This window comes from Gracilinanus agilis, chromosome 4, assembly GCF_016433145.1.
Source record: "Gracilinanus agilis isolate LMUSP501 chromosome 4, AgileGrace, whole genome shotgun sequence".
NCBI lineage: Eukaryota > Metazoa > Chordata > Mammalia > Didelphimorphia > Didelphidae > Gracilinanus > Gracilinanus agilis.
In genome coordinates this window covers 363,176,098-363,202,682 of record NC_058133.1, presented here as the reverse complement: position 1 = coordinate 363,202,682, position 26,585 = coordinate 363,176,098, and the positions used below count along the sequence as shown (strand labels likewise).

The window sequence follows — 26,585 nt, the reverse complement described above, 5'->3', positions numbered from 1 at the left end:
TTTTAGTTTGTTTTTTAATCACTCAGAAAATCTTGCTTGATTTTATCACTCAAGAAATCTTCACTGATTTTTTTCAAAGTAGCAGGTAGCCTTACTGTCTAGGAGAAAGGTTTCCTTTAAAATAGTTCAATGGAGATATAACGTACCACGTTTGGAATCAATGCAGCCTTTGACTACAAACATTTGCCTTATAAGAGCCATATTTTTTAATATTTATGAAAAGTATGAAGTCTAATTGCCTTTTCATAACCTGGTATTCAGGAATTTGTACACTAATAAAAAGCCCGATATGGGCATTTTTTTTTGTATAGATAACATTCACATTTATTTTGAAATACTATCTAAGTACTTAAATTATTTTTTTAAACTGATCTGATATGCTGTAAATGGTTTAATAAAAATATAAGAAGATGCTGATTTTATCATGACTGTTGGAGATGAGATCGGCTTTTGATTTTTCACTCAGAATAATTAAAAATTATTTTAAAATATATGGTTTTATATAATACAGCCATATTGATTTCATAGTAGTAAATGTGCCTTATTTATAAATAGTTCTATTTTTATAATTATTTTGCACAATAAAGTATACAAAGAGTACAGAACTTTTACAAGCACAACATCTTCAGGACATTGTAGTAAACTAGAGCTATAATAGCTCAGTGAAATAAATATTACAAAATTGTTACACTCCAAAATGTTTTAATTGTGTTCCTTCATTTCATGATTATACAATATACTTCACTTATAATTCAAGGCTAAGGTTTTTACTTTCTTTTTTAGCACAGGATTGATTTCTGCTTTTATTCATATACTTAAGATATCAATAATTGAAATAAATCATTAGATTTTTCCAACCTAACTTATGTCAAAAAATTTTTGTGTCTCAAGTACAACCTTTAATGAGATATGGAAGAGGAAATTTGTGAGTTAAGAACATTGTAATGGATATTCTCCAAAGAGTGACTTAGAGAGTAAGAAGTATGAAAAAAATTATTTTTTAAATATTATTTAGCCTTATTTCTCCATAAGACTTAAAAGAATACAAACATATTTGCAAGAAGTAGTACATTATAACCCCTTAAGGGATCATGACATAGTACTGGAGGACAAGTCATTCTTAAACGTTTTTAATTTATTTTTTTAAATAGTATACTCAGCTGCTTTTCTAAAATCTGCATCAAATGTTCCAGTACTAAACAAATAACATACTGCATTTTGCATTTATAGAATTACCAAACATAGGATCAGATCTTGCTCTGATATGTAATTATGGTACAGATTTTAGGACCAAAGACTTAAATATTATGCTTTCTAAAGTCAACTGCACATCCTTTAAAAGAACTTCCAAAAATTTAAACTATACACAATTAAATATGGCTAAACATATCTATCCTTATTCTTTTCATCATTAATGTGATTTTTTTCCACGTTTTAAGCCAAAGTCCTGGAAGACTTATTTGGTGTAATAAAGATTACATTTAGACTAGCACATTTAGTATTTATTATGATTCCTAATTAAAGCTCTTTATAGAATCTTTAGCTCAGAAAAGATATCTCCTGGATCTCTGCAAGTCTTCTGACATACACAAGAGGTGATCCACATCATCTTCCACGTAAATGACCCTTCATTTGGGCAGTCAAATTGTACAGTAATCATCTTAGACTTGTTGGGAATGCAGCATCTCTTATCCAGGCATTTTCCACAGAAAGTTGGTTTGTAGCTTTGAGTACTCAAGCATCCAGAAAAGGAAAGTTTCTCTCCTTTAGAAAGTTGAAAGGTAGGCTGGCATTTTTTTCCTTTGGGTATCTAGAAAATAAAGTAGCAAATTAAAAGAAATTTTTAAAATTTCTATGTAAGGGGGAATGCAAAATACTGCTATTTCGATAATATAGTAGTTTTTAATTATCGCTAATAAAAAAGCATACTATATTGCACTTGGTACATACTTAGTGTTTGTTGAATAAAAGGAATGTTAAGGGAAGCAGCGCGGTGGTGTGGAAATAGCACTGGGCAGAGTCTGTTGATCTTTATTAGAGATCTGGTTGCCTTGTCATCGAATAACAGCTTGAGGAAGTCACTCACTTCTCTTATAAACGAGAAGGGATTTAACTGAGTCTTCTCTTGAGTTCTAACATACTGTGTCCCAAGAAAGCTTGTCCGAGCCTCAGAAACAAATTGGATTGTCCCCTTTATCTCTTGTCCTCCTTTGATGTCCTACAACCTGGGGCTGGAGGCCTGACCTGTGGTTTCACCCTAAGGCTATCATACCCCATCCGTGTGAATCAGGTCATCATTTATTAGTCTGCAAGGCACTATGCTAGGTGCTGAGGACAAAAAAATAAAAAAGGGCTCCTAAAAAAGCTTGTATTCTACTGGAAGGACACCCCATTCCAGCTGTGCACAAGTATGATACAAGAGAGAGCACTAAAAGTGAGAATGAGGGAGGAGTCAGGAGGACTCATGGTGACCCCTAAACAGAAGCTTGTAGGATACGAGGTCGGGAGGGGAGATGCCATATTGGATTCAGGGTCAGGAACACAAGAGCATGTGGAAGGAAAAGATATGAAACAAACCCAAAAAGGTAGTTTGAAATCAGATTTGTGCAGCTTTAAATGCCAGGCTAAAGGGTTTCTGTTTCATCCTAGAGGCCGCTTCGGATCTTAACTGGAGAGGTGTTTGGGGAAGGTCTGGCTACGTGTGTGAAGGAAGGACAAGGAGGGAGGAGAGGCAGACGTGGAATCCAATTCAGCATTCCTAAACCGGGGCGCTGGTCCTTCCAGGAGCCTGAAAAGGGCCGGACGCCCGACAGCGAAGGTCCGATCCATGAGGCTTTGCAGTTGGTTAGAGATGATGGTGAGGAGAATAGAGAAAAGAAGGGAGGGATAACGGTGAATCTTAGACTGTTAGAATGATGACGGAGAGCCACGGGGAGGCTTGTAGGATGGGGGACGTCATTCTGCTTTGGACATGTTGGACTTCAGATGCTTGGTGTACCCAGTGTTAGTATGGGACAAGAGTTCCTACCTTGACAAGATTAGGAAATATGTGTGCACACACACGCATGCACACATGCACACACACACATGCACGCTTGCTGCTCGTGCATTTAGAGATGACAGATACTGGGGCTCCAGCCCCACAAAGGAGCAAAGGAGATCACCATTGAAGGGAACGTTGAAAGAGAAGAGAATGTGACTTAGGGCAGATCCCTGGAAAACAGCTGTGTTAAGAAGGTAGAAATCGTATAATGATCGAGTCAGACGAAGATAAGATGAGGAAGAATAAGGAGAAAGCAATGTCAGAGAAGCCGATAGAAGAAAATGTGGGGGTGTCTCATGACAGAATCCACAGAGGGTTGCACAAGATGACTTCCAGGTCATGCAACCATAAGATAGACTAGAGGAAGGACTAGCTATTTCTCAAACATCTCCAGAATAAGACACGCACAGATGAAGCAAGTTCTGTCTTCATCCTTCCACCTGAACAAGATAATGATGAACTAACAACAAACACGGATGGCCTCTTACACAGCAGCTCCTACGCCCTGGCGGGGCTGGACCAGTTGGACTCTGTTCTGCCATACCAGCTCTGGCGGGTCTGTGGGGTGGCCACAGTGCTTTTGCCAGAGCACTAAAGAGGAAGCTGGGCCACGAGAGCGGCGTGTGTGTAGACCCACCAGCCCAAAAGAAAAGGGGACTGGCATCCACTGGGGCTCCTTGTATTCCCTCAGACCTTAGGGGAGACCGAGGAGAATAAGTTATGAATTTCCATTGTAGGAGGAGACGGACAGCTTTAAAGATCTGTCTCCAGGTAAATTGCCATCAGAGTGAGCAATAGAGAAATTTTAGGCGAATAAAACAAATTATCTTCCTCTCAAGTTGGTTTTTGAGCTAGCAGATAAACTAACAGAAAAGTTTGTTAGCAATGGAAGATGGGATCCAGACCAGAAAAATGAATCAACACCTGATGAGGCTGAATATCTTATGGATATTCAAGAGAGCATGGAACCACAAACAGGATATTCCTGAAAAGGCTTAAGAGAGAAAAAATTGTGGAAAAAGAATGTATGGCCTATGCAGCAGAAACGATCGGCTCAATAGAAAATTGTGAGTTCACAGTGGCAAACCTCACTAAAGAAGAGGCAAAAATGTTAAAAGAAAAAAATTCTCTTTATACAAGCAGAACATTGATCTCCAAGACATCTGAAGAGACAATTTAAGGATTATAAGTCTTCTAGAAGAATTCAAATTAAAAAACATGAATGCTGCCATAGGTCAAGAAATAATACAAGAAACTGTCTAGAACTTTCAGAACACAGAAAACAAAAGAACTAATCAATAAGAATCCATGGATTACCTCCAGATGAAAAAAAAAATCCATACTGCCTATTCCATAACACAAAACGGTTAAGTTTAATAATTTCACCTATAACAAATTGTAGAAATGACTGGGATAAAGACATTCAAATGTAAAAGAAGATTTTATTAACAAGCCTATTCTGCATCCCCTAGAAACAGAGAGAAGAAATAGAATAACATTCCAAAAAGCAAAGGCATTCAAGTCGCCATTCTCTACCTACCCTGAGATGACATACCCAGCTGTAAAATTAAAAATTAATATCCAGATACTCCAAGTATTATATTTAATAAGCTTTATTAATAATAACTTGAAGCAAGGGAAGAAAAACCTCAGTAAAGAAAGCCAGCTTTCCCGGCTATGCAAATGGTGGGGAAAAAGCGGGAGGGCAGGGTCATATACAACTATATACAAAAAACGTAAGCACACAACTTGGGGACAAAAGAGTAAAGGGAAATGTAGTTCAAAGGTACAAAATTTCTATTTATACACAGCAAAAATGAGCCTCATGAAACAAAAGATGAATATTCATTCAGAAAAAGGGCACTTGAAGTAATCCTACAGAGAAAACCAGCCTTTAGCAAATTAATTTGCTTTATAAGTATCCCAAACAAAAATTCAAAAATGTAAACAAAGTACAACAACAAAGGAAGGCACAGCTAACAAAATTATCTGAGAGAAATAAAAACAAGAAAGAAAAAGACATCTCTGGGCTTTAACAACAAAGTAACAAATATTAAAAGATTTCTAAAAACACAAGAAGATGAGTGAAATCAGAAGTCAAATACAAGTGACAGGAACAGGACTAAAATTTCATAGACTAAATCTCTCCATACCCTGCTTACAGGTGAATCCATGTTTTTTGCTGTTTTTTTTTTCTTTTCTGAGACTAAAGAACAGAATGGGACACAAAACAGTAGAGGGAAGAAAGAAATTGGAGATAGAAGGTTATATGTGATATACTCTAATCAAGTAATAATTCCTGTAGTCTCAGGAAGCAAAGACCCTACAGGAGAATGGCTGAAAAGGCAAAGGGAAGTCCTAAAAGCTAGGTGGCACAATGGACAGAGTGCTGGGCCTAGAGTCAGAAAGATTTCAATTTATATATGCTTCAGAGTCTTAAGAAGCTGTGACCCTGGACAAGTTACCTGTCTGTCGCAGTTTTCTCAACCATAAATGAGGATAATAACTACCCCACAGGGTTGTTGTGAGACTCAAATGAGATATTTATAAAGCACTTAATATAAATGCTTTATGCCTTCTAAAGGGAAGGGAACTTTTGAAATAGAAAGAAAGGGAGAAATGTTCTCTCTCTCTCTCTCTTTTTAAATAAAAGCCCCTACTTTCCATCTTAAAATCAATATTGTATATCATTTCTAAGTCAGAAAAGTGGGAAGGGCTAGTAAGTGGAGGTTAAGTGACTTGCCTAGAGTTACACAGCTAGGAAGTGTCTGAGGCCACATGAACCCAGGACCTCCCATCTCTAGACTTGACTCTTAATTCACTGAACCACGTAACTTCCCCCAAGAAATATTATTTCATGGTTGAGATGGTCTCATTGAAGAATTTTCTCATGGAGGAAGATAGATAACTCTTAGAGTTGGAGGACTTTATAATGGATATAATTCTGCAGGGATTTGGTACATAGAGACCACTCATTCTTCCTCCAGAATAAGGGAATCTCAAGTTCCTGAGGTGCAGCTGGCACCCAGAACAGTAGGAGGGCATGGGCTGAGATTTCATTACCTATGGAGAAAAAATGATCATAGGGAAAGCAAACAGTAGGAAGAACTGCACAATCAGGAACATGGGAAAATTCCTACCATATGTGATTTTCCCCATCATGGTTTCGATATAAGGTGGCCAGCAGAAGGAATCAAAGGGGAATTTTTTGAGTTTTGCAGAAGCTGCAGATGCCATGCAAAAGCCAGCAGATGACACAGAAAAAGTTTAGCAACTCAGAAATGCATAAAATACATGTATATTATTGCATATCAACATTTCATCTTTTTATTCCATAAACATACACAATTTCTTTTATAAAGTTAAAAGAAGTAAAAAGTTAAAAATTTGTAAAAAAAAAAAAAAAAGAATGTGAAAACCAAAAAACAACAAACAGGCTGCAAATGTAGGGATATCTTTAAAAGTTTAATAACTCATAAATGTTTATGAAGTATTCTATATTTCCCATGAAAGAAAAAGAAAAAATCAAACTTTTTTGGTACGAAGAGATGGCCAAAATTTTTTATGCAGATTTTCTGGATTGCAGAGGCACTAAGGGATGCCTGTTCTGTCTTTGTAGGGAGCAAGAGAAGAGAATCCTTTTTTGAAAAGAAAATTAGAGACAATTGGAAGAAAATATAAACCTAACAAATTTAAATATGGATAGATTAAGCAATAGTTTGGAAAAGTACATAAAACCCCATGATCTGTTGCTTTAAAAACATAAAATAACAAAAATATACATTGAATAAAAATAAAATTCTGGAACAGTATGCATCAGATGAGTCAAAGTTGAAAAAGCAGAAGTAATCTAGTTATTAGAGCAAATACAGAGACAAACTACATTAGCTGAAATGAGTAATATTTCAATATTAAACATTCTTCAAATGCTTTAGTTTCTAAATTCACAAAGGAAAAATAAATAATTATAAGAAGACATACAATCATATCAGGAGATTTGAATAATCCCTTCAATTTTAGGCAAATCTTACAGGTAAAAATAAAAATATAGAATTAAACAAATTTCTGGAGAAACTAGAGCTAAAAGACTCAGAATGTCTTCTAAGTGGAACTGCTAAGAAATATTTCTCAGTAGTAGAGAAGCTAAATAGAATGAAAACAGGTCATTTGATTTAAGAGAGATGAAGATACTAGTTTCTCTGATTGAGAGGTATTGAGAAGGGAATGAATGATAAGGAAGTAGAAGTAGAGACATCAAATGTCATCAATTCTAGAGTTTAGCTGTGTGTATGACTAGACCAAAGATCCTAGAGGTTTGATAATAAAAGGAAACTACCATAATGCTAAGCTATCAGAAAAGCAAATGCTACTCCTTTCCTTATTTCCTATTCCCATGTGTAAAAGTGAAATTTAGGAGATGCCATCTAAAAGTATATATATTTTCTATTGACACGTGGAAATTATCAAACTACATTTCCCGTGGTCCAACGGGTTTCCGTTTCCGGTTCTTTGGGCGTGGGGACGCCTACGTCTCCACACAGAACAGTTTAAATCTCCTGGGTTAGTGGGGAGTGGCTCTCTTGGCCAGCAGACTCGGGAAGAGAGAGGAGACAATAATGGCGAGGGCGGCAGTTTTGAATTCTTACAAGCGCGTGGTCTAATGACTTTATCTATCAGCATGGCTTTTATTAAACTACTAATTTATATTATTATTTCAGTCATAATTATTTTTCATATTTATAATTATGGCAACCACATGGTCGAAATTCGAATTCTCAATTTTCCAGATAGCCTTTCAGAAACGATAGCCATGCCTGCTTTTTGGCCGTCTGGCTCAGCTCCTTTGAGCACCTTTTTTAAAAAGGAAAGTGGCTTTCCTTGCCATGCTTTTGCTAAAAGCAACAGCACGTTTTTGCCTCAGGTGGGACTCAGCCAGCCAGTCCAGCCAAAACCACCTTGGGTGGTCCAGGCCAGCCGACTCTGGGCTTTTGGCTTTGAAACTAAAATGCCGGAGCCCAGCCAGTGTGTCTCTGCCGCCGATCTCCTGATTCCTGACTTGATCTCCATTCCTGCCCTGCCGCAAGCCTGCAAGTGTCCCAGACCACATCTCCGCTTTTCCTGCCACTGATGCTGCTAATCCTGTTAGTTCCAGAACCCCGAGCCCCAACAGCGATGACCTGCCGCTTTTGCCGAGATCTTCGGAGACTTCCGCCACTGCTCCTTAGGATTTGGTATTGTCCCCACTACCCCCTCTCTTGGTTTGGTAATGGCCTGCATTCTAGCCCTCCACGTGTTTCTCTAAAGACCTAATTTAGGCAACCCCCACCCCCACAAGCTCTACACGTGGTATTTTCTACAAAACTGACTTCCCCTTTCTTGAGAACACAGTAGAAAGAATATTAAATTTAGAGGTAATGAACCTGAGTTCAAATCCCAGTTCTGCTGTTTAAAATCAATGTAATCTTAGGCAAGTCATATCATTTCTGCAGGACTCAATTTCCTTATCTATAAAATGAAATGATTGGAAAGGTTCCTTCCAGCTCAAGTTCTAAGCACCAATGGCCACTTATCAACAGGACCACAAAAATATGCTTCTTTTCAAATCAAATCTTACCTTCACAGCTTTTAATGTGTTACTGTCACAAGGCTGAATATAACATAATCTTTTCTCTTTCCTCATTTCACAGAGACTATTTTCATTGGTAACCCTGTTGGATATTCCTAGACCACATGTTTTAGAACAGGGTGTCCATGTTGTGGCCTGCACAAGGCACTTCCTCTTCCAGACAAGTGGGAGATTCTTATAAACTACAATAGAAAGGTGAAAAAAGAAATCATTAATTTCCAGTTCTATCTTTATCATTGATTTACCCAAATAAACTCCCATGGGATATTAATTTTAAACAAAGTAGCTCTATACCCCTTTATCCCACTCCCCAAATTCTCAAATAAATTTAAATAAACTTATTTCTTTTATGAATAGGAATTCTATCTTGATCTTGAAAAATAATCTTTGATTTAAATGTTTGGCTTTTTTTTTTCTAATTTATATTTCATTCTCTCTAGACTATCCTCCAGCTATTGAACCTGGCTATATTCTGATTTATAGCTTGTTTCTCCCACACCACAACCACAATCTTTGCCTCCTTCCTGAGTTGATTCCCTAACATAACAAACATTAAAATAGATGTTAGTGGAATATGCGGAAGCAGGCTGTTAATCAGAATGATAAAAGCTTAATAGGAAATTTCATGATCTATGAGAGTACTTGATGGGCCAAGACAATCTTGAAACATAGTATTTCTCTCTAATTTGTACCTTGTTCAAATTTGTTAGAAGGTATTCCAATAGTTTGGGAAGAAATTGATTTCTGCTTTTGATATTGACTAAAGACAGAAAATAGTCATTCTCTGACACTACAAAGGCCCTAATATATATAGTCGTAACCTCTGGACCTCTAATTCAGACATTTTTTTCCATTCCAACTATTTAGGGCTTTTGCAGAACCCTCCACTAACCCCTTTCTGGTTTGATCTGGCTTAGTTTTGTTTTGGATGGGGAGCAGGAGGCATCAGTTCTTCTATCCCCAACTAAAGCCAGTGGGAGCTTGCTCTGTCAGTCCAGACTGACTCATGCATGCCACAGAATCAAGCTCATTCATTCCAAAGAAGCTATGTGTTGGTTTTCTCACAGACTCCAATGCATTTCTTTATTCTATTTCCCATTTTCTCCTTAAAGAGAGTAGGAAAAGAAAATGTTATTATTTTTAAACCTGCATTAAGCTGTTTTGTGAAAAATTCTAGGCCCAATATGACAAAATGTCCATTTGAAAAAGGACAAATTTTATATCTAGTCAACTGAGAAACATCAGCTGCTTTGAATTTTATACTATGTTGAACCAAAAAGTATATATATATATACATATATGTGTATATATATNTTTGATCTGGCTTAGTTTTGTTTTGGATGGGGAGCAGGAGGCATCAGTTCTTCTATCCCCAACTAAAGCCAGTGGGAGCTTGCTCTGTCAGTCCAGACTGACTCATGCATGCCACAGAATCAAGCTCATTCATTCCAAAGAAGCTATGTGTTGGTTTTCTCACAGACTCCAATGCATTTCTTTATTCTATTTCCCATTTTCTCCTTAAAGAGAGTAGGAAAAGAAAATGTTATTATTTTTAAACCTGCATTAAGCTGTTTTGTGAAAAATTCTAGGCCCAATATGACAAAATGTCCATTTGAAAAAGGACAAATTTTATATCTAGTCAACTGAGAAACATCAGCTGCTTTGAATTATATACTATGTTGAACCAAAAAGTATATATATATATATATACATACGTGTATATATATATACATATTTATGTATATATGTGTGTGTGTGTGTGTGTGTATACATATATATATGGATTTTACAACAGTATCATCTGAAATATGCAGATAGAAGATGGAGAAGGGGCAGAAATATGGGTACCTGGAAGGTAGACAGCAGTTTAAAGACCTCAATGCAGGAAGTAGATTAAAAGCTTGGCACGCATCTGCAATAAATAAAGGGAAGTTAAATGGTTGCAAATCCAGTGCATCTCATCACTTAAAATTAAGCCAGGAGATGCAGTTTAGAAATTGGATTAACAGAGTATACATTTTTAAAAAGCAAGAAATGTGGAAAAGCAGTTGGTTTGTTTTAATAAAAGCTTAGGACTTGTGAGCACTGAGAAAGGCATAAAGCATTATGTCATTGCGTAATTTCATGCTGACCAGGCAGAAGCTAGATTCTAAACAAAGGCCATCTGGAATTAAGTAATTATATAAATAAATATCATCCATATGTCTTAAATAATTTCTGGAGAGAATGTATGTGTTTCTGAGTCTGCCTGTATATATAATGAAAGATTGAAATGGGGTAGCTGAATGCTTAAGTGGATAGAGCACCAGGCCTGGAGTCGGGAGGAGCTGGGTTCAAATTCGGCCTCACACATTTCCTAGCTGTGTGACCCTGAGCAAGTCACTTAACCCTAACTGCCTGGCCCTTACCACTCTTCTGCCTTGAAACTGATACTTAGTATCGATTCCAAGACAGAAGGGAAGGATTTAAAAAACAAATGTCAAGGCTTAAAAATGCCAGCCTACCAGAGGGTCTGGGTTTGAATGTGTTCTGAAACTTCATAGAATTTGAGACATGGAAGGGACCTCAGAAACCATCTGATCCAATTCATATGTGAAAAGAAACCCTCCTGTAATTATACTAAATTCAACAAGTGATCATCCTTCCATTCTCTGCTTGAGGACTTCCAAGGAAAGAGAACCTGGCACCTCTAAGGGCAGATCATTATACTTTTGAATACCTCTAATGATTAGGAAATCTTTCCTAACCTCAAACTTAAATTTGTCTCTTTCCAACTATTACCCAATGTCCCCGGTTCTGCTGAAGTAGAAAAAGTGGAGTAGCTCTCTTTCTAAGGACCACAATATCGTGAGCCTTTAGGGTGTTTTTTAAAAATAACATTGAGCTTTGAGAGGCTCCTCCATATGACAGCCAAACACTTGAAAACATCCATTAACGTCCACTTGAGAGTTCTCTGGGCTAAATAGCCCCAGATTTCTTTAACTGAACTTCTTTGCAACCTGATCTCAAAGCCTTTTACCATCTTGCTTGTCCTCCTCTGGACATTCTCCAGCTTACTAATGCGGTCCTCAAACCACATTCCCAGAACTGAGCACAGTGCCCCAGGTGAAGCTTCACTTAATAACTGTGTCTGTGGGCATATTGGTTAACAACTATGGCCCTCACTTCCATCATTTGTAAAATGAGGGAGCTGGTCTGATAGCCAAGATCCCTTCCATCTCTAAGCCTAGGATCCAAGATCTTAATAGAATGATTTCACACACAGTTAGAACTGGCAGGAAACTTCTAATCTTCTAATACAACCCTCTCATTTTATAATTACAGTCGAGGAAACTGAGGGAGTGTGGATTTATGTGATAAGTGGCTGAGCCTGAATTTTAACCAAGGTTTAAATTCTTCTGACTCCAAGTTCAGTGGTCTTAATGCTCTCTGCCTCTGCCTCATATATTGGTGCTGCTTCTAGCCCCAAATATATACATTAATATTTTATACTTAAGGTTATTTCTCCCTAATGTTACAGTTTTGGATGCATTTGTCTCCCTTTGCCATCCCAACTCCCCACCCACCATTATGACTGTAAGTTCCTTGAGAGCAAGAGCAAGCCCTCCATTATGTTTTTGTTGCCCTAAAACCTAGCACAATGTCTTGTACATACAAGGTAATTAATAATAATAATAATAATAATAACAATAGGCAGTTAGGTGGCTCAGTGGCTAGAGAGCTGGCCCTGAGGCAGGAAGGCTCCTTTTCCAGAGTTCAAATCTGTTCTCAGACATTTACTAGATGTGTGACCTTATACAAGTCATTTAACTCTGTCTCAGTTTCCTCATTTATAAAGTGAGCTAGAGAAATGGCAAACCACTCCACTATCTTTGCCAAGAAAACCCTGAGATGGGATCCCCCAAAAAATGACTGAACAGGAATAATAATAATAATATTTAGCATTTATTAGAGCTTTAAAGTTTGCGGGATTTCTCATAATAATCCAGGGAGGCAGGTGCTATCACTATCTCCATTTTACAAAGAAATTTAGGCTTACAGAGGTTAAGTGACTTGCCTATGGCTACTGAGCTAGTAAGTGACTGAGGCTAGAGATTTGAATTCAGGTCTTCCTGACTCCAAATGCAGTATTCTGTCCTTATCACCACCCAGAAAACTTACCTATAAAGGGAATTCCATAAATAATAGGGCATTTTTGGATTCCTTTCAAAAGGAAAGAGTTTATATATATGCAGGTACCTAAAACAGCTTGTTACAAGAGTGTTTCACTTATAACAAGGGACGTGCCACCCCCACTCACCCAAGAAGCTTCTCAAGAGGGCATTGGAGGTATTTGGTAAAAAAAACTAATGTCCCATTGAAATGAATATTTCTTATGTGTACAGTCTATTCACAGCAAGCTCCAGAAATTATTTCCTTTTTATTGAATAAGGGATACGAAAAAGTTAACTGAAAGCCAAGAGATATGGGGACTAGAAAATGTGGGCAACAGACAGCACCTGGATTCTAGGAAAACAGTTTTATGAGCCTTTCAGGTGTTTTTGTTGTTGTTTTTTAAATAAAACACTTTGATAGACTCTGCATATACTATGGGAAACCAAAATGTCTTTTAAATGGCTTACAATTTCAGAGATGTTAATACACTGCAAATGGAGCTGGGCTAGGTTGTTAGCAACACAGGGACCAGTATTGAAAAGGCAAGATTCTTACAATGTGTTAATAAACTTCTAAGCCAATTGACTTAAATGAGTTCCTGAGATTGTTCCCTTCATGAAACTAGATATTCTTTAGCCCCATATACAAGTCAAGTCAAGGGCAGCTAGGTGACTCAGTAGATAAGAGGGCGATGCCTAGACCCAGGAGGTCCTGGGTTCAAATATGTACCCAGACACTTCCTAACTGTGACCCTGAGCAAGTCACTTAACCTCCATTGCCCAGCCCTCACTGCTCTTCTGCCTTGGAACCAATACACAATGTTGATTCTAAGACAGAAGGTGAGGATTAAAAATAAAAATACAATTTATTCCGTTGAATAAGGTGCTTTTCCCAAATATACCTAAAAGGCCACTATACACAGGACTAATTTCAGTTATTTCACATTTCCATAGCAAATAGAAACTTCAAGTGCATGTGTGAAAGTAATGTTAAATAAATCTGGAAAGGTATCGGCTAGTGCCAGATTGTAAAGAGTTTGAGAAGTCAAGCACAGCAATTGATGTTATATGCTAGAAATGACAAAGAAGTCACTGAAGCATCTTAGGTAGAAATGATATGGTCATTTTGTTTCTGTTCAATCATTTTGACTCTCCATGACCCCTGTGAGATTTAAATTAATATCAATAACTCCAAGTATCATATTTTATAAGATTTATTAGTAATCACTTGAAGTAGAAGAAATAGAAGAACAAAGCACAAAACTTAAAAATGACCACATGAGTAAACTTCTCCTGCCTGGCTCTCACCCAGCCTACACACCCACCTTCCCTGGAGCAGAGAGAGCGAGGGAGGCGCTACATCAAAATATACCTTAGTATGGTAGCATAAATATGCAAATGGGATGCTGGGAAAGAGAGTCCTGGGAGCAAATTCTAATTACACACTCTATTTGGAGTTTTCATGGCTAAGATACTTTGGTTTGTCATTTCCTCCTTCAGCTCATTTTACAGATAAGGAAACAGAGTCAAACATGATTAAGTGATTTGTCCAGGGTCATCCACCTAGTAAATGTCTGAGGTCAGATTTGAACTCAAGAAGATGAGTCTTCTTGACTTCAGACATGACACTCTAAGCACTACACCACCTAGTTGGCCAGATCTGTGCTTTAAGAACATCAGTTTGCCAGCTATGTAGAGCATGGTTTGAAGAGAGAAGAGACCAAACAAGGCGACCAAACAGGAGTCTATTGCAATAGTTTGGGTAAGCAGTGACAAGGGCCTGAATTAAAGTAGCATCTAGGTGAGAAAAGAAGTGGGAACTGATGAGAGAGAAAGTAGAGAGGTTGAATCAAGATGAGGTAAAGAGGGACAATGATGAGTTGAAGATGACTCCAAGGTCACAAACCTTAGAAACTGAAAGGATGTGATGCCCTTGATAGAAATAAAGTAGTTAGGAGGAAAGATAATAGTTTTGGTCCTGGCCTTATAGAGGTTGAGATATCTACAAGATGTCCTGATGGAAATGTCCACAGGGCAATTATTGGTGTAAGAACTGGAGCTCAAGAGAGAAACTGAGTAGATATGTAAATTTGGAGTTATTTGTTTGGAGATGATCTTTGAAAACATGGGAACTGACAAGATCACCAATAGATTGGATGGCTCCTTCCCAGAACTCCCTTGGGAAGGCCAAGAACACCTTATTCTTCCCCTGGACACACCTGGACTTCTGCCATGCCCTGGCTCTTCATGTTGAAGCTCACTCTAGTCCTGGAATTCAAACACTAGAAGTCGCCTCAACCCTGATGGCCTCCCCCTCTAATTTTATGGCTCTTTACAGAGCCTCCTTTTAAGGGGAATAGCCAGGGAAACCATGTCTCATTCCTCTCCAGACTGCATTTCATACTTTTATTATGCCTCCATCCTGGTTACTTTCATCTTCAGATCCCAGTTCCCACTCCTTCAGCTTCTTTTTTTATGTGTTTTCTTCCCTCATTAGAAGATAAGCTCCTCAGGAGGTGCAGTCAAGATAGTGGAGTAATAGGAAGAAGTACGGCCACGCTCCCACATTACACCTCAGACTATATTTCCTCTTCCATATCCGTGTGGCACGCTTATCCCTATAAACAGGATATTCATTTGTAGGAGGTAAAAGTTCAAGAAGGTTTATAAATCTGATTACCCTCAATAACCTTTAAAAACTCTTGCTAGGGTTGTATTATAATCTCAGTTAATATGTTAGAGTATCTATATTTCCTGTTTTGTTTTTAATTCTTTTGACTTTGTTTCACTATTTCTTGTCTTATGAAGTCATCGCTTTCTCTGTTGTTTCCAAGGAATCCAATTCTTAGGTAAAGTTTACCACTTTCTATTTGCAGTTGTTGTTCAGGTATTTTCAGTTGTATCCAACTCTTTGTGAACGGATTTGGGGTTTTCTTGACTAAGATACTGGAATGGTTTGCCATTTCCCTCTGCAGTCATTGTACAGGGGGGACATTGAGAAAAACAGGATTAAGTGACTTGCCCAGGGTCACACAGCTGGATCAGGAGGGCCCAAGTTCACATCTGGCTTTGGACAGTAGTCTCAGACACTTTTGTGACTTGGGCAAGTCACTGCTCTGTGCCTCAGATTTCTCATTTGTAAAATGGGGGTAACAATAGAACCTACCTCCCAGGATTGATGTGAAGATCAAATAAAATGATATTTATGAGGCAGCTCATAAATACAGTACTGTGTATAGAACCATGGACCTACAGTCAAAAAGCTTTGAATTCATGTCTAATCCCAGACATTTAATAACTAAGTGATCCTGGGCAAGTCACTTAAAAAAAATCTGTTTCTCTGATTATAAAATGGGGATAATAATAGTGCTTACCTCCCAGGACTGTTGTGAGGATGAAATGACATAATATTGATAAAGTGTATATAATAGGCATTTAAATAATTGTTTCCTTCCTTCTTTCCATCAATAACCAATTTCTGTCAGTCTATGATTATAAAAGTGCCTTCTACAGGGGAAGATGGGTTAGTAAATCATATATACCCATACAAGCACATACATGTAACTAAGTTATAGGCTAGTCATTTTTGTGCCTATTTTTAAAAATAAGTGAAACATTAACTTGGTATTAAAATAATTTTCTATAAAAATGTATTTGGATTAGGCACAGTGGTGTACACTTATAATTCCCATTTCAAGAGTAGGCAAGGCTTGTGTTCAGGATTTCTGATCGATCTTCCACACTGAGTCCAGCAACAATATGAGGAGCCCCTGCCAGAAAGGGGCACCCTGATGCCCAAGGAGGGACAAAATGGCCCAATTCAGAAACATAACAGGTCTAAATCCCCATGTCAGTCAGTAGTGGGATCAGGCCCATGAGAGGCTACTCTTTCTTCTAGCCTAGGTGACATAGGGAGGCTTTTTCTCCAAAAACTAAACATATATACAGACATGTATATAAAACACATATGTATATTTGTGCATTTATGTGTACACATACATATATGTATTATTCAGATAATACAGACAGAATCAAACAATACTTCTAATTTTTGACTTGCTTAATAACAATGCATTTCGGTTTCGTTTGATCTCACCTAGAAAATGTTTTCTGATATTCATCATTGACACATAATAATAATTGCCTATCACAAAGCAGTGCAAGTAAATCTTTGAAAAATTTCCCAAGAGGTACATTGACAAGCTTCCTTTTATTCTAAGATAGGATAAGAGGAAAAGAGTCTCAAGAAGGGGGTGAGGGAAGAAACATCAAAAGAATCTTCTTGATTCAAAGTGTGATTTCAAAGACTAGAGTGCTTTACAAGGAAAATCACAGAATATCCTTTGCAGCTGATTCATATATTCATCTGCTTAAAGGCAAAAGCCCAGATGTGGTGGTATCTCATGACCCTTTCCAGCATCGTTGGCCAGTGAACTGTGATCAGGGACTCAAAGTAAACAGTAATAAAAGGTAAGCACTGTAAGCATTACTGCAAGTGAGAAGGAAAAGGGGGTTCATATTTGGAACCCCAAGAAGCTGAAGGCAATTGAGGGGCAGTTAGAACTGGGCTATATAAGGGGGTGATCCCCAGGCAGTGGAAACTCATTCTGGGTTTGGGTCTTGGATGGTGGGTGGTCTGATCAAGACATTCCATTGAACCTTAGTTGATTCATACTAGGAGCTCCATAAGACTTTCCCTGTTATTCAGTTACCAGCTGTTTCAGTCAATCCCCACTTTGGCCTGCTGCCCACTACAGTTATAAAATCCAACATCATCACATCATCTCTGAAGATCTTCAAGCAACTTCTGACAACATCCTACTAAGGCTTGTTCATTTATTTATTTATTTAGTTTGAGACTTGAGTCATAGATTAGGAAGAGGGAGGAAACACTGTGAAGAGGCGTAGCCCTGTTTGGGGTGAAGCCAGCCTCTGATCCATCTTGATTAGATAACAGAGATTTCCCTTCCCTTTTACCTCACCTTTCAATCCTTTTCCCAATCAACCTTCCCTTAGTAATTAAAGAAGTTACTTTTCAGTTTTAATAGCTTATTGATTCTATAATTGAGGAGGACATTACATCATCTCTCACCCTGGTAGAACTCTCCTTCACTCCAAAGTCTGGCAGTTGGAAGAGATACCTCTATTAATGAAGAGAGACCTCCATTAGTGGGGATCCTTGTTGATTTTCACACATATCTTTGTTTGTGGATCACACCCTTCAGCTAATAACATCCTTCCTAGTTGAAGATCACCTCCTCTCAATTCATCAAGTTGAGAGAGAATTAGATCAGATCTTTTCAGTGAAACCATTGTTCTGTGTTCCCCCTGTAAGGGCATGCTTGACCAACCTCTTGTGGGGCATCTAAAGCTACTGGCCTAAGAAGTACCCATCCCCCCACACCAGGCTTGAGTGGCTGCAATTCCAACTTCAGCCTGCATCATCCTTACAGCACTCAGATCAGTGGCCACACAACATCAACAAAGGAATTTGGATTCAATAAAATTAGAAAATACCTATTGGGCCCCTATTATGTTGGAGACTTCAGGCTACATAAGGCAAGACCAGGGTGAGAAAAATGGCCAGAAAAATGGTAGCGAGCAATTTTTGTGTAAATCAATTGAGCTCAAAAGGAATTGGCTCAGTAGACTGAGAGCCAGATTGGAGGTCTTGGTTCACATCTGTCCATAGACACTTCCTAGTGTGACCCTAGGCAAGTCACATATCCCCTATCACCCAGCCCTTACTATTCACCTGCCTTCAAACCAACACACAGTATTGATTCTAAGATGGAAGATAAGGGTCTAAGAAAAAAAGGCATTTGCCATAACCCTCATTGTACTCACCTGGCATTGCTTGGTAGCTTGCTGATATCTGTTGTTGCAGCAGTTTCAAGTTACAGTAGGGTTGGTCAGACTTTTTTCCACCTTTGGGGCCAGAGCACTGACTGTCTAGTTGCTTTGGTATGAATAAGGGTGTACACCCAATGGCACCACTCACACATAGACATTTGTACAAGGGATTAGGTTGAAAAACTTGGCCATTGTGATAATGCATCCTGTTGAGTTCACATCCTACAGCTACGAGATCTGAAAGTGGAAAACAGCCAAATTACCAAAGAAGCAATGAGCTATGCTATTTTATACTTCATTTTAAAAAACACGAGTGGAATTATCTATACCTTTTCTGGTGTAAAAATCTTCACTCTGGATATATACTACATTGTAAACACTCCCTTTTTTCCCCCTTAAAACCCTTACCTTCCCTCTTAGTATCATTATGGTTCTAAGGCAGAAGAGTAGTAAGGGCCAGGCAATTGGAGTTTAGCTACTTGTGTGATAATTAGATTAAGTCCACACTGCCCATCTTTAGATTTAATCACCAAAGGCGAGAACATCTCCAATTCTGGGAGGTCCATAACCCATGTGTGCTAGAGTGGGTGACGAATCAGAATCAACTGACTGTCCACTAGGCAGTACTATGAGAAATGTCTAGTCTATTGTGATTAGACATGCAAATTGGAGGTGGATGCAAGAAGTGACTAGGAAAGGTGCTATCTTTTAAATATGATGGTAACTTCCTGGGAAGTGAGTTGGCATTTTGAACTTGGTGTAGAAGGATCTCTGGTGGGACCTCCGACTACTTCCCTCTGAATTGTCACGTGGGTAAGTTAGGCTGACTCTCTGTCGCCTCCCTTGGTGTTTCTGGAGGCTCTACCCTCAAGGAGGCCTCTCTTGCCTCTCTAATTGTGAAAGGCCTTATGGCTAGAAGCCTTGTTTAATTAACCTCTGTGCCCCTCTGCTGGGCTCTAAATTCTTACCTGGTCCGGGCCTCTGGTCCGGGCCAGAGTTTCTCTCTCTCAATTTCCCTACCTTCAACCTTCCTAATTGTAAATAAATCACCATAAAGTCAATTTTGACTTGAGATTATTCTTAATTGAGGATTGATAATAGTTCAATCCTCTGGCAACCATCTTTAAATATATTGATCCCCAAAAAGCCCCCCTTTCCCCCTTACATTTGCCCAGGGTCACACAGCTAGGAAGTATCTGAGGCCATATTTGAACCCAGGACCTCCTTTCTCTAGGCCTGGCTCTCAATCCACAGAGCCACCCAGCTGCCCCCATGAACTCTTTCACAAATAAAATCTAAAGATACAGAAGGGAAATTAGAGATTTTTAAAATTACAAGTGAAAGTATGTCCTGCCACCAATGCTCAAGCAGTCATCTGCTAAACAATAGTTACCTGTCATCTTGCATTTTCTGGAATTCTAAGTACTCAGGAGAGCTGGAAGCATGAAAAGATAATAGCTGAAAAGAGCCAGCCATAAAGACAATCAATTGTCAGTTGCTCTTTGGTAGAACTTAAAAAGGTGTAGCCTTGGGGTTTGGATTATTCTCTCTGGCTTTAGATATGTATTTGCCAACCAAGAACTTAAGGATATCATTAGGCCAGCCAACCACATATGCCTAAAAATGGTCAAGAGTTGAGTTATAGCCTCTGCAAGAGCCAAAACGAAAAGAAGTTAATGATTGCAGCCAGCAATGGAAGCTGGTCCTGTGGGGAAATCTTTTATCTCTAAGCCAGTGAATAGTTAATAGCAGTCATTGACAAAATTAAGAACTTTTGTCTCCTTTGGGAAACACAGCGGACATAATATAGAAGAGAAAGTGGGGAACTGGCAATTGAGACTTAAACTCACTCAAGCCACTTTGGATTTTAGTATGGCTCCTTTTACTTTCTCTTCTCCTTTAGGAAATTCTATTTGGTCTAACTTCCAGGCAAGTGAATTCTTTGGCACTATTCTGAGAAGGGAAAGCAAGATCGGAGAACCAATGGGGAATAGTGAATTGATAAGCTCTGGTTTTGATGGAACTGTTTCATAACCCCTAGATTTGAATTCAAATCTTGAGCTCTAGGGCACAGATATAGCGCCTTGCAATAACTGCCCCAAACTTTGTCATACGTGCAGTGTGTGATTTTCCCATGTAGTATATAACAAGTGTAAACTTTGATTAACTAGTTTAGTTTATTTGAAAACCTGAACACCCAAGCCCAGAATAAATGCAATGTCTGAATAATAATAACTCACATCTACATCATACTTTAAGGATATCCAAAGCACTTTCCTTATAGCAATCATTTGCAGTAGGTAGTACAAATGTCCTTATATGAAATATTAGTTTGCTTATCTGAAAATGGGCCACCTAATGCACACATAGTAGGTACTTAATAAATAGTTGCTGAAAGCATTTTGTAAAACTTGACCTTATGTGTATGATAGGTGCAGGAATTCTCAGCAGCTAGGTGGCACAGTGGATAGAGTGCTAGATGTAGAGTCAAGAAGATCTAAGTTCAAATCCAGCCTCAGACACTTTCTGACTGTGTGACTCTGAGCAAGTCACTTAACCCTGTTTGCCTCTATGTTCTAGATCAGTTAATGATCCTCATTAGTGGAAGAAGAGGCCATACTGAGAGTTTCCAAATTCATGAAATCACAGCTTCAGAACAAAAACAATATTTTTTAAAATTTCTAAAGGACTAAATTTAGTTTGAACAAAGTTTTAGGAAAAAACTCACATGGTCCCTGACATAATAAATGTTTAATAAAACTGTTTTTATTCATTCATTTCCTCCTATGGTATTTTAAAATTTTCTAAACATTTTCAAATGATTTTTCTCATTTTAAAGTAATATACCTTAAAGACAATTAAGAAAATCTTATCATTGATTATTTAACAAAAACCCCAGAAGTCTCAGAAACACCTGCATCTCTTCCTATTTTCCTATTGATATTTAACTCCACGGAGCCAATCCATGCAGAGACTGAAAACCTACTTGGTTTCTAGCCAAATACTAAAGTGAATCTCCCAAAGTAACAGCTCTTTTTCTTTTTATAATCCCATCATTGTGGGAGGGGATGATCCTTCCCCATCCTTGTCCCAGGTGCCAAGAATAAGATGGAAACATGTCACTTACATGCACACACTCCTGTCTCATACCTAGGCTTGTCCGCAGAGTAGTCACAATACAGGCCTTTGTGGGGGTCGCAGACCTCTGCCTCATTGCAGGTGTCCCCAGGCTGCTTGGCGCAGATTTTACAGCACCCACAGCCATCTTTCACCAGACTTACACCAAGTGAGCACTTGGGCTTCTGCTGAGGGCACTGGCATGGCCAGTGGCAGAACTCTCTCCTCTGATGCAGTCCAGTGACTTGTGTTGCCTTTTCCCCATCAGCAGCTTGACCATTGGCTTGTGCCCTGCAGCAGGACTTAGAGATTGTTTGACATTAAGGATCACATGAAGGTGATTTCTTTTTTTCTCCCCAAGGGCATTTCCTCCCCTCCCCTAAACTCCTTCTCTCCTTTCCCCTCAAGAAACAAAATTCTTCCCTTTCTTTAAATCCTGCCTTAAGTCCCAATTGCCTCCATAAAGTATTTTTTGACCATTGAAGAGCATTCTGCTTTTTCAGTCCTGTAAATTTTTTTTAAAACTCTTACCTTCTGTCTTTGAATTGATATTAAGGTTCCAAGACAGTAGAGTAGTAAAGGCTAGGCAATTGGGGTTAAGTGACTTGACCAGGATCACACAGCTAGGCAGTGTCAAGGTCAGTTTTGAACCCAGAACTTCCCATCTCCTGCCCTGATTCTCTATACAATGAGCCACTTACCTGTCCCCCATAACCTCTTAGTGCTCTCAAAGTCAGCAGCAAACAAATTCTCTAAGTCAATGTTACACAACATAGCAATGAATTATACATTGATCAGTGTATTCATTGCTATATACATCAGTGTTTTGGCTTCTTCCTGAAAAATGCCCCTGCAGGATCACAAATAGTTGTTCCCCTTTGCAATTGCTCTTGCAATTCTCAGGGATAGAATATCTGCATCCGTCTGATTCCCTTAACCCCATAGCATCATAAGTGCCTGATACTTCATATATAATGAGTTAAGGATTTATTTAGTCCCCCAGATTCTCTTTACAAAAGATTCTCAAGAAAAAAAAAACATCCTGGGAAACAATAACAGTCTATGATGTAGGCTTCCATCTTTCTTTTCTACTCTGCATGGCATGTTATCCCTTCCTGAGACATGGGCAGGGGTGTTCTGGTAAAATCCAGGAAACAACTGGGTGTCCCCCCAAAAAAACAACACATTTTAAAGTTTAATCTATATCATTAACATCTCCTCCATCATTCTTAAACCAAGACAATCAATAATGCAACAATTCAAGGTTTGATTACAGTGTTTACTGATTTCCACAGTCTAAGTAGTCAGAATATTGAAAATTTAACTTGGTATAATCATAATATGGTTGTTGTCCTTGGTATTTGAAGGTATTTGAAAATGGCATTACTACGATGGGGTCAATGTACAATATGTCTAACTGTGGCTGATCAGACCAATATGAGTTCACTCTGGAAGGAGCAGGCTCTAAAACTCCCCTGTAACTATATTCACATGCATAGAAGATTCAACCTGTAGAGAACTTTAGAAAGAATCTATTCTAAATTCCTTATTTTCCAAATAAGGAAGCTAATGCCCCTTGATATGCTTGAAATCAGTAATTAAATCAGATATAAAATCAAGGTTTCCTCTCCAGTGGTCTTTCCATTATGCCATCTTCTTTTTCACTCTTTACTCTTACTCTCAGAGACTTCTTCTTTCCCATAATCTCAGCTATGACCTTTGATTATAAAATAATAAGAAAAGACAAGATAAGACCTAAGAGATCAGCTAGTTCAGCTTCCTTATTTCACAGATGAACACACTGAGGCTTTGGGAAGTAGTCATCTTGCTGAAGGTCACTCAAGAAGCAAGAAATGACAAAAACAGATGATTACTTTTCTAGTCCTGACCTCTCCAGAAATGCATTTTCAATTGCCTTCAGATCCATGTGGATCTGATGAGAAGGGTTACTTTATGAAACCTCTAGAGCTTGGGAACATCTTTTATGAGGCTGGGAAGTATTCATTCATTTATTTATATAGTCGAATATGCACAATGAATCTTTCAAAAGTTTTTGGGGGGGTTTTATTTAGTGTCCCATCAAAAGGTTCAGCTAAATGGCTCAGTGGATGGGCATGGAATCAGAAAGTTGTCGTTCAGTCATTTCAATCATGTCCAACTTTTCATGACCCCATTTGGGGTTTTCTTGAGAAAGATAGTGTTTTGAAAGATATGAGTTCAAATCTAGCCTCAGATCCTACCAGATGAGTGACCGTGGGCAAGTCACTTAAACCTCTGTTTTCCTACATTTCCTCAACTGTAAAACTGGGACAATAGCACTCACCTCCCAGGGTGAGAGCCGAATGAGATAGTTTGTAAATTAAAAATAAAAATAAATTTATCTAAATAAAATAAATATAAATAAAATATAATAAATTATAAATAGCTGTAAATAGCACACGGGCACTTAATAAATGCTTATTTCCTTCCATGAAGTAAAAAAATAATCAAAACTTATAAAAGGTTCATATTGATATAGATCAATCTCTTCATGATACCTCCTCACTCTCTCCTTTAGAGGCAAAGCGAAGTAGTGAGAAATGCCCTGAACTCAAAGGAAAATTTGGGTTCCAACTGTACCTCAAATACCTACAAGTTGTGTGATCCTCCGATTCATCTCTAAAAGGAAAGAACTGGACTCAGTGACTTATATGGTTCTTTTCTGCTCTAAATCTATGATCCACGATCCTTATCTGTTACACCCATCCTCCCTTGCCTTCATATATCATTTAAAGAAGAATTTTCTCATCATAAAATTTTGACATTTTTAGCAATTCTGGCTAACGTACACTGCCAAAACTATCATTACTTTAGATTGTAGGTATTTGAGGTACAGTTGGAACCCAAATTTTCCTTTGAATTCAGGGCATTTCTCCCTACATCGGTAGATTTTGTGGCCCAGATGTCTTTTGGGAGTGTATCAGGAATCTTGTAGATGTTATCTTGTTCTATCATCAGTAAATTTGATTCCTGCTCACTTGAATTCTTCTCTTTTCCTAAATTTTCCTGCATTTTTTCCTACTCTCATCAACTAGAATGGCCAAGATTGATAAAATGTAATTCCATTTTGTTGCTTCTTAAATTCTCAGTGGTGGTCATTTTAAAAATCTAGTACTGTGTTAGAGGCCATGTGGGCAAGTCACCTAACCATTTAGTGCCTGAATCCACCAAGATGACAATTTTTAAAATAGTTGTCAAGTCACATAGAGTGAATTTCCTCCTGAGAATTTCCTAAACAGACCAAATTGTAGGTATGGATCCTGCCCTACCTTCCAAAAATACTATTGCTATACAACCTACTCATATTTTCCTTTTTTATCCCCCTAGACTTGTCTGTCCCTTATCAACCCTTTGGATTTAACACTTGAATCAATTTAATTCAGTTCAACAATTGGTTATTAAGCACCCCCAAGAGCACCCTTCTAGGTACTGGGCACCATGATGGCTTAGAAAAAACACAGGAGTTTGAATCAGAAGGTCTGAATTCTAATTTAGCTACCTATAAGGCTTTTTACCTCCCTGGGGCTCATTTTCCCCACATATAAAATGAAGGTGGGTGGATTAGATGATTTCTGAGGTCCTTTCCAGATCAAAATCCTACAAAATACAATCACACACACACACACACACACACACACAAATATAGTCTCTGCCTCAAAACTAGAATAGCAAAAACAAAAATTCCTAAGCAGACATGATATGTTGCATCATTAAGAGGCTGTTCTGATTGACTGGGCTATTCAAAGACCACCCCACTGACAACTCCATTTCCCTCACAAGAAGCCATGGACACCTTCCTATGTTTTCTAAAGTGCTGAATGAATTTTAAAAATAGATTCAACTGTGTATCATCAATCCCTACGGAAAACAAATAAATAATTCACCACGGTCCATTTCCAGCACTCCCACCCAAGTTTTGTTTTTTAAACTGAATCAGTGGCAAACCCACACAAGATAATTTTATTTTGAAAGTAAACTTTTCTTTGGGGACTGAGTCCAAAATATTTCAAAAATAGTCCTAACTCTTTAGAAGAAGTGAAAAACATACATGTTGAGAGGAAAAATCTGCTGTGGACTATAAGAGGTAACTGTTCCCTCAACTCCTCTTCGAAACAGGAGCAGACATAACGGAAACTTTTTGTTTGCAAAAGTCTGTTTTTTCCAGACTTTTGCACATTTTGTAACCAGCTTGTGGAAAGCTGGGCCCTGGCCTGAAATGGGAGTGAAGAGGTAGTGTTTACCGGTACTGTGGAGCCCCCCCAGCAACGCTGTTCCTTTCCAAAGAGATGATTTAACAAGGAGAATCTCCTAAATCACACTCCTCCCCCCCCCCATCCCTGAAATTATTAAAAAACAAAAGATTATTCAAAGACCTTGAAAGACATAATGGTTATTGAGACCAAAGTCCTGGTCAGCAACACCTTTAATTCATTTCATAGTTAAACCAATTCAAGATTTCATTCAGTCTGAGAAATGGCTCACTAATTGCAATGAAGGATTTCCTCAAATCACTCTCTGGCATCCTCACAAATCTGTGCCATCCCATTTGCCCCTCTTGTCTTCCTTTTCTTCATTTCTCACCTAAAGAAATAAGTGCGACTCTAGCCCCCTGGGGTGGAAAGATCACCTGGTCAGAGCTTACCTGGGAAGCCCATGTAGTGATGAGAAGAGAAAAGGAGAGCAGTCCCTGCATGTTCCCAAGCTCAGTCTCCAAGGGAAAGTGAGAGATAGAGAGAAGACTGGGCCTGCTCAT

At 38.4% G+C, this 26,585-nt stretch overlaps 1 protein-coding gene across 1 annotated transcript; it reads right to left on the bottom strand.

Annotated features, from left to right (window-relative positions):
* Positions 1–1,528: 1,528 nt before the first annotated feature.
* Positions 1,529–26,585, bottom strand: CCN6 (cellular communication network factor 6). The gene is made up of 5 exons (XM_044674372.1): positions 26,475–26,585; positions 21,804–22,095; positions 18,671–18,913; positions 8,658–8,851; positions 1,529–1,810 (listed from the first exon to the last, which is right to left on the bottom strand). The coding sequence occupies exons 1-5, from the start codon at positions 26,583–26,585 to the stop codon at positions 1,529–1,531; spliced, it is 1,122 nt and encodes a 373-aa protein (XP_044530307.1).

Coding starts and splice junctions, on each gene's coding strand:
- CCN6 (XM_044674372.1), bottom strand. CDS start 26,585: ATGAGCAGGCCCAGTCTTCTCTCTATCTCTCACTTTCCCTTGGAGACT. Junction 8,852..18,670: donor AAGCTACCAAGCAATGCCAG/GTGAGTACAATG, acceptor TTTCTATTGTAG/TTTATAAGAATCTCCCACTT. Junction 1,811..8,657: donor ACACATTAAAAGCTGTGAAG/GTAAGATTTGAT, acceptor TTTATTTTCTAG/ATACCCAAAGGAAAAAAATG.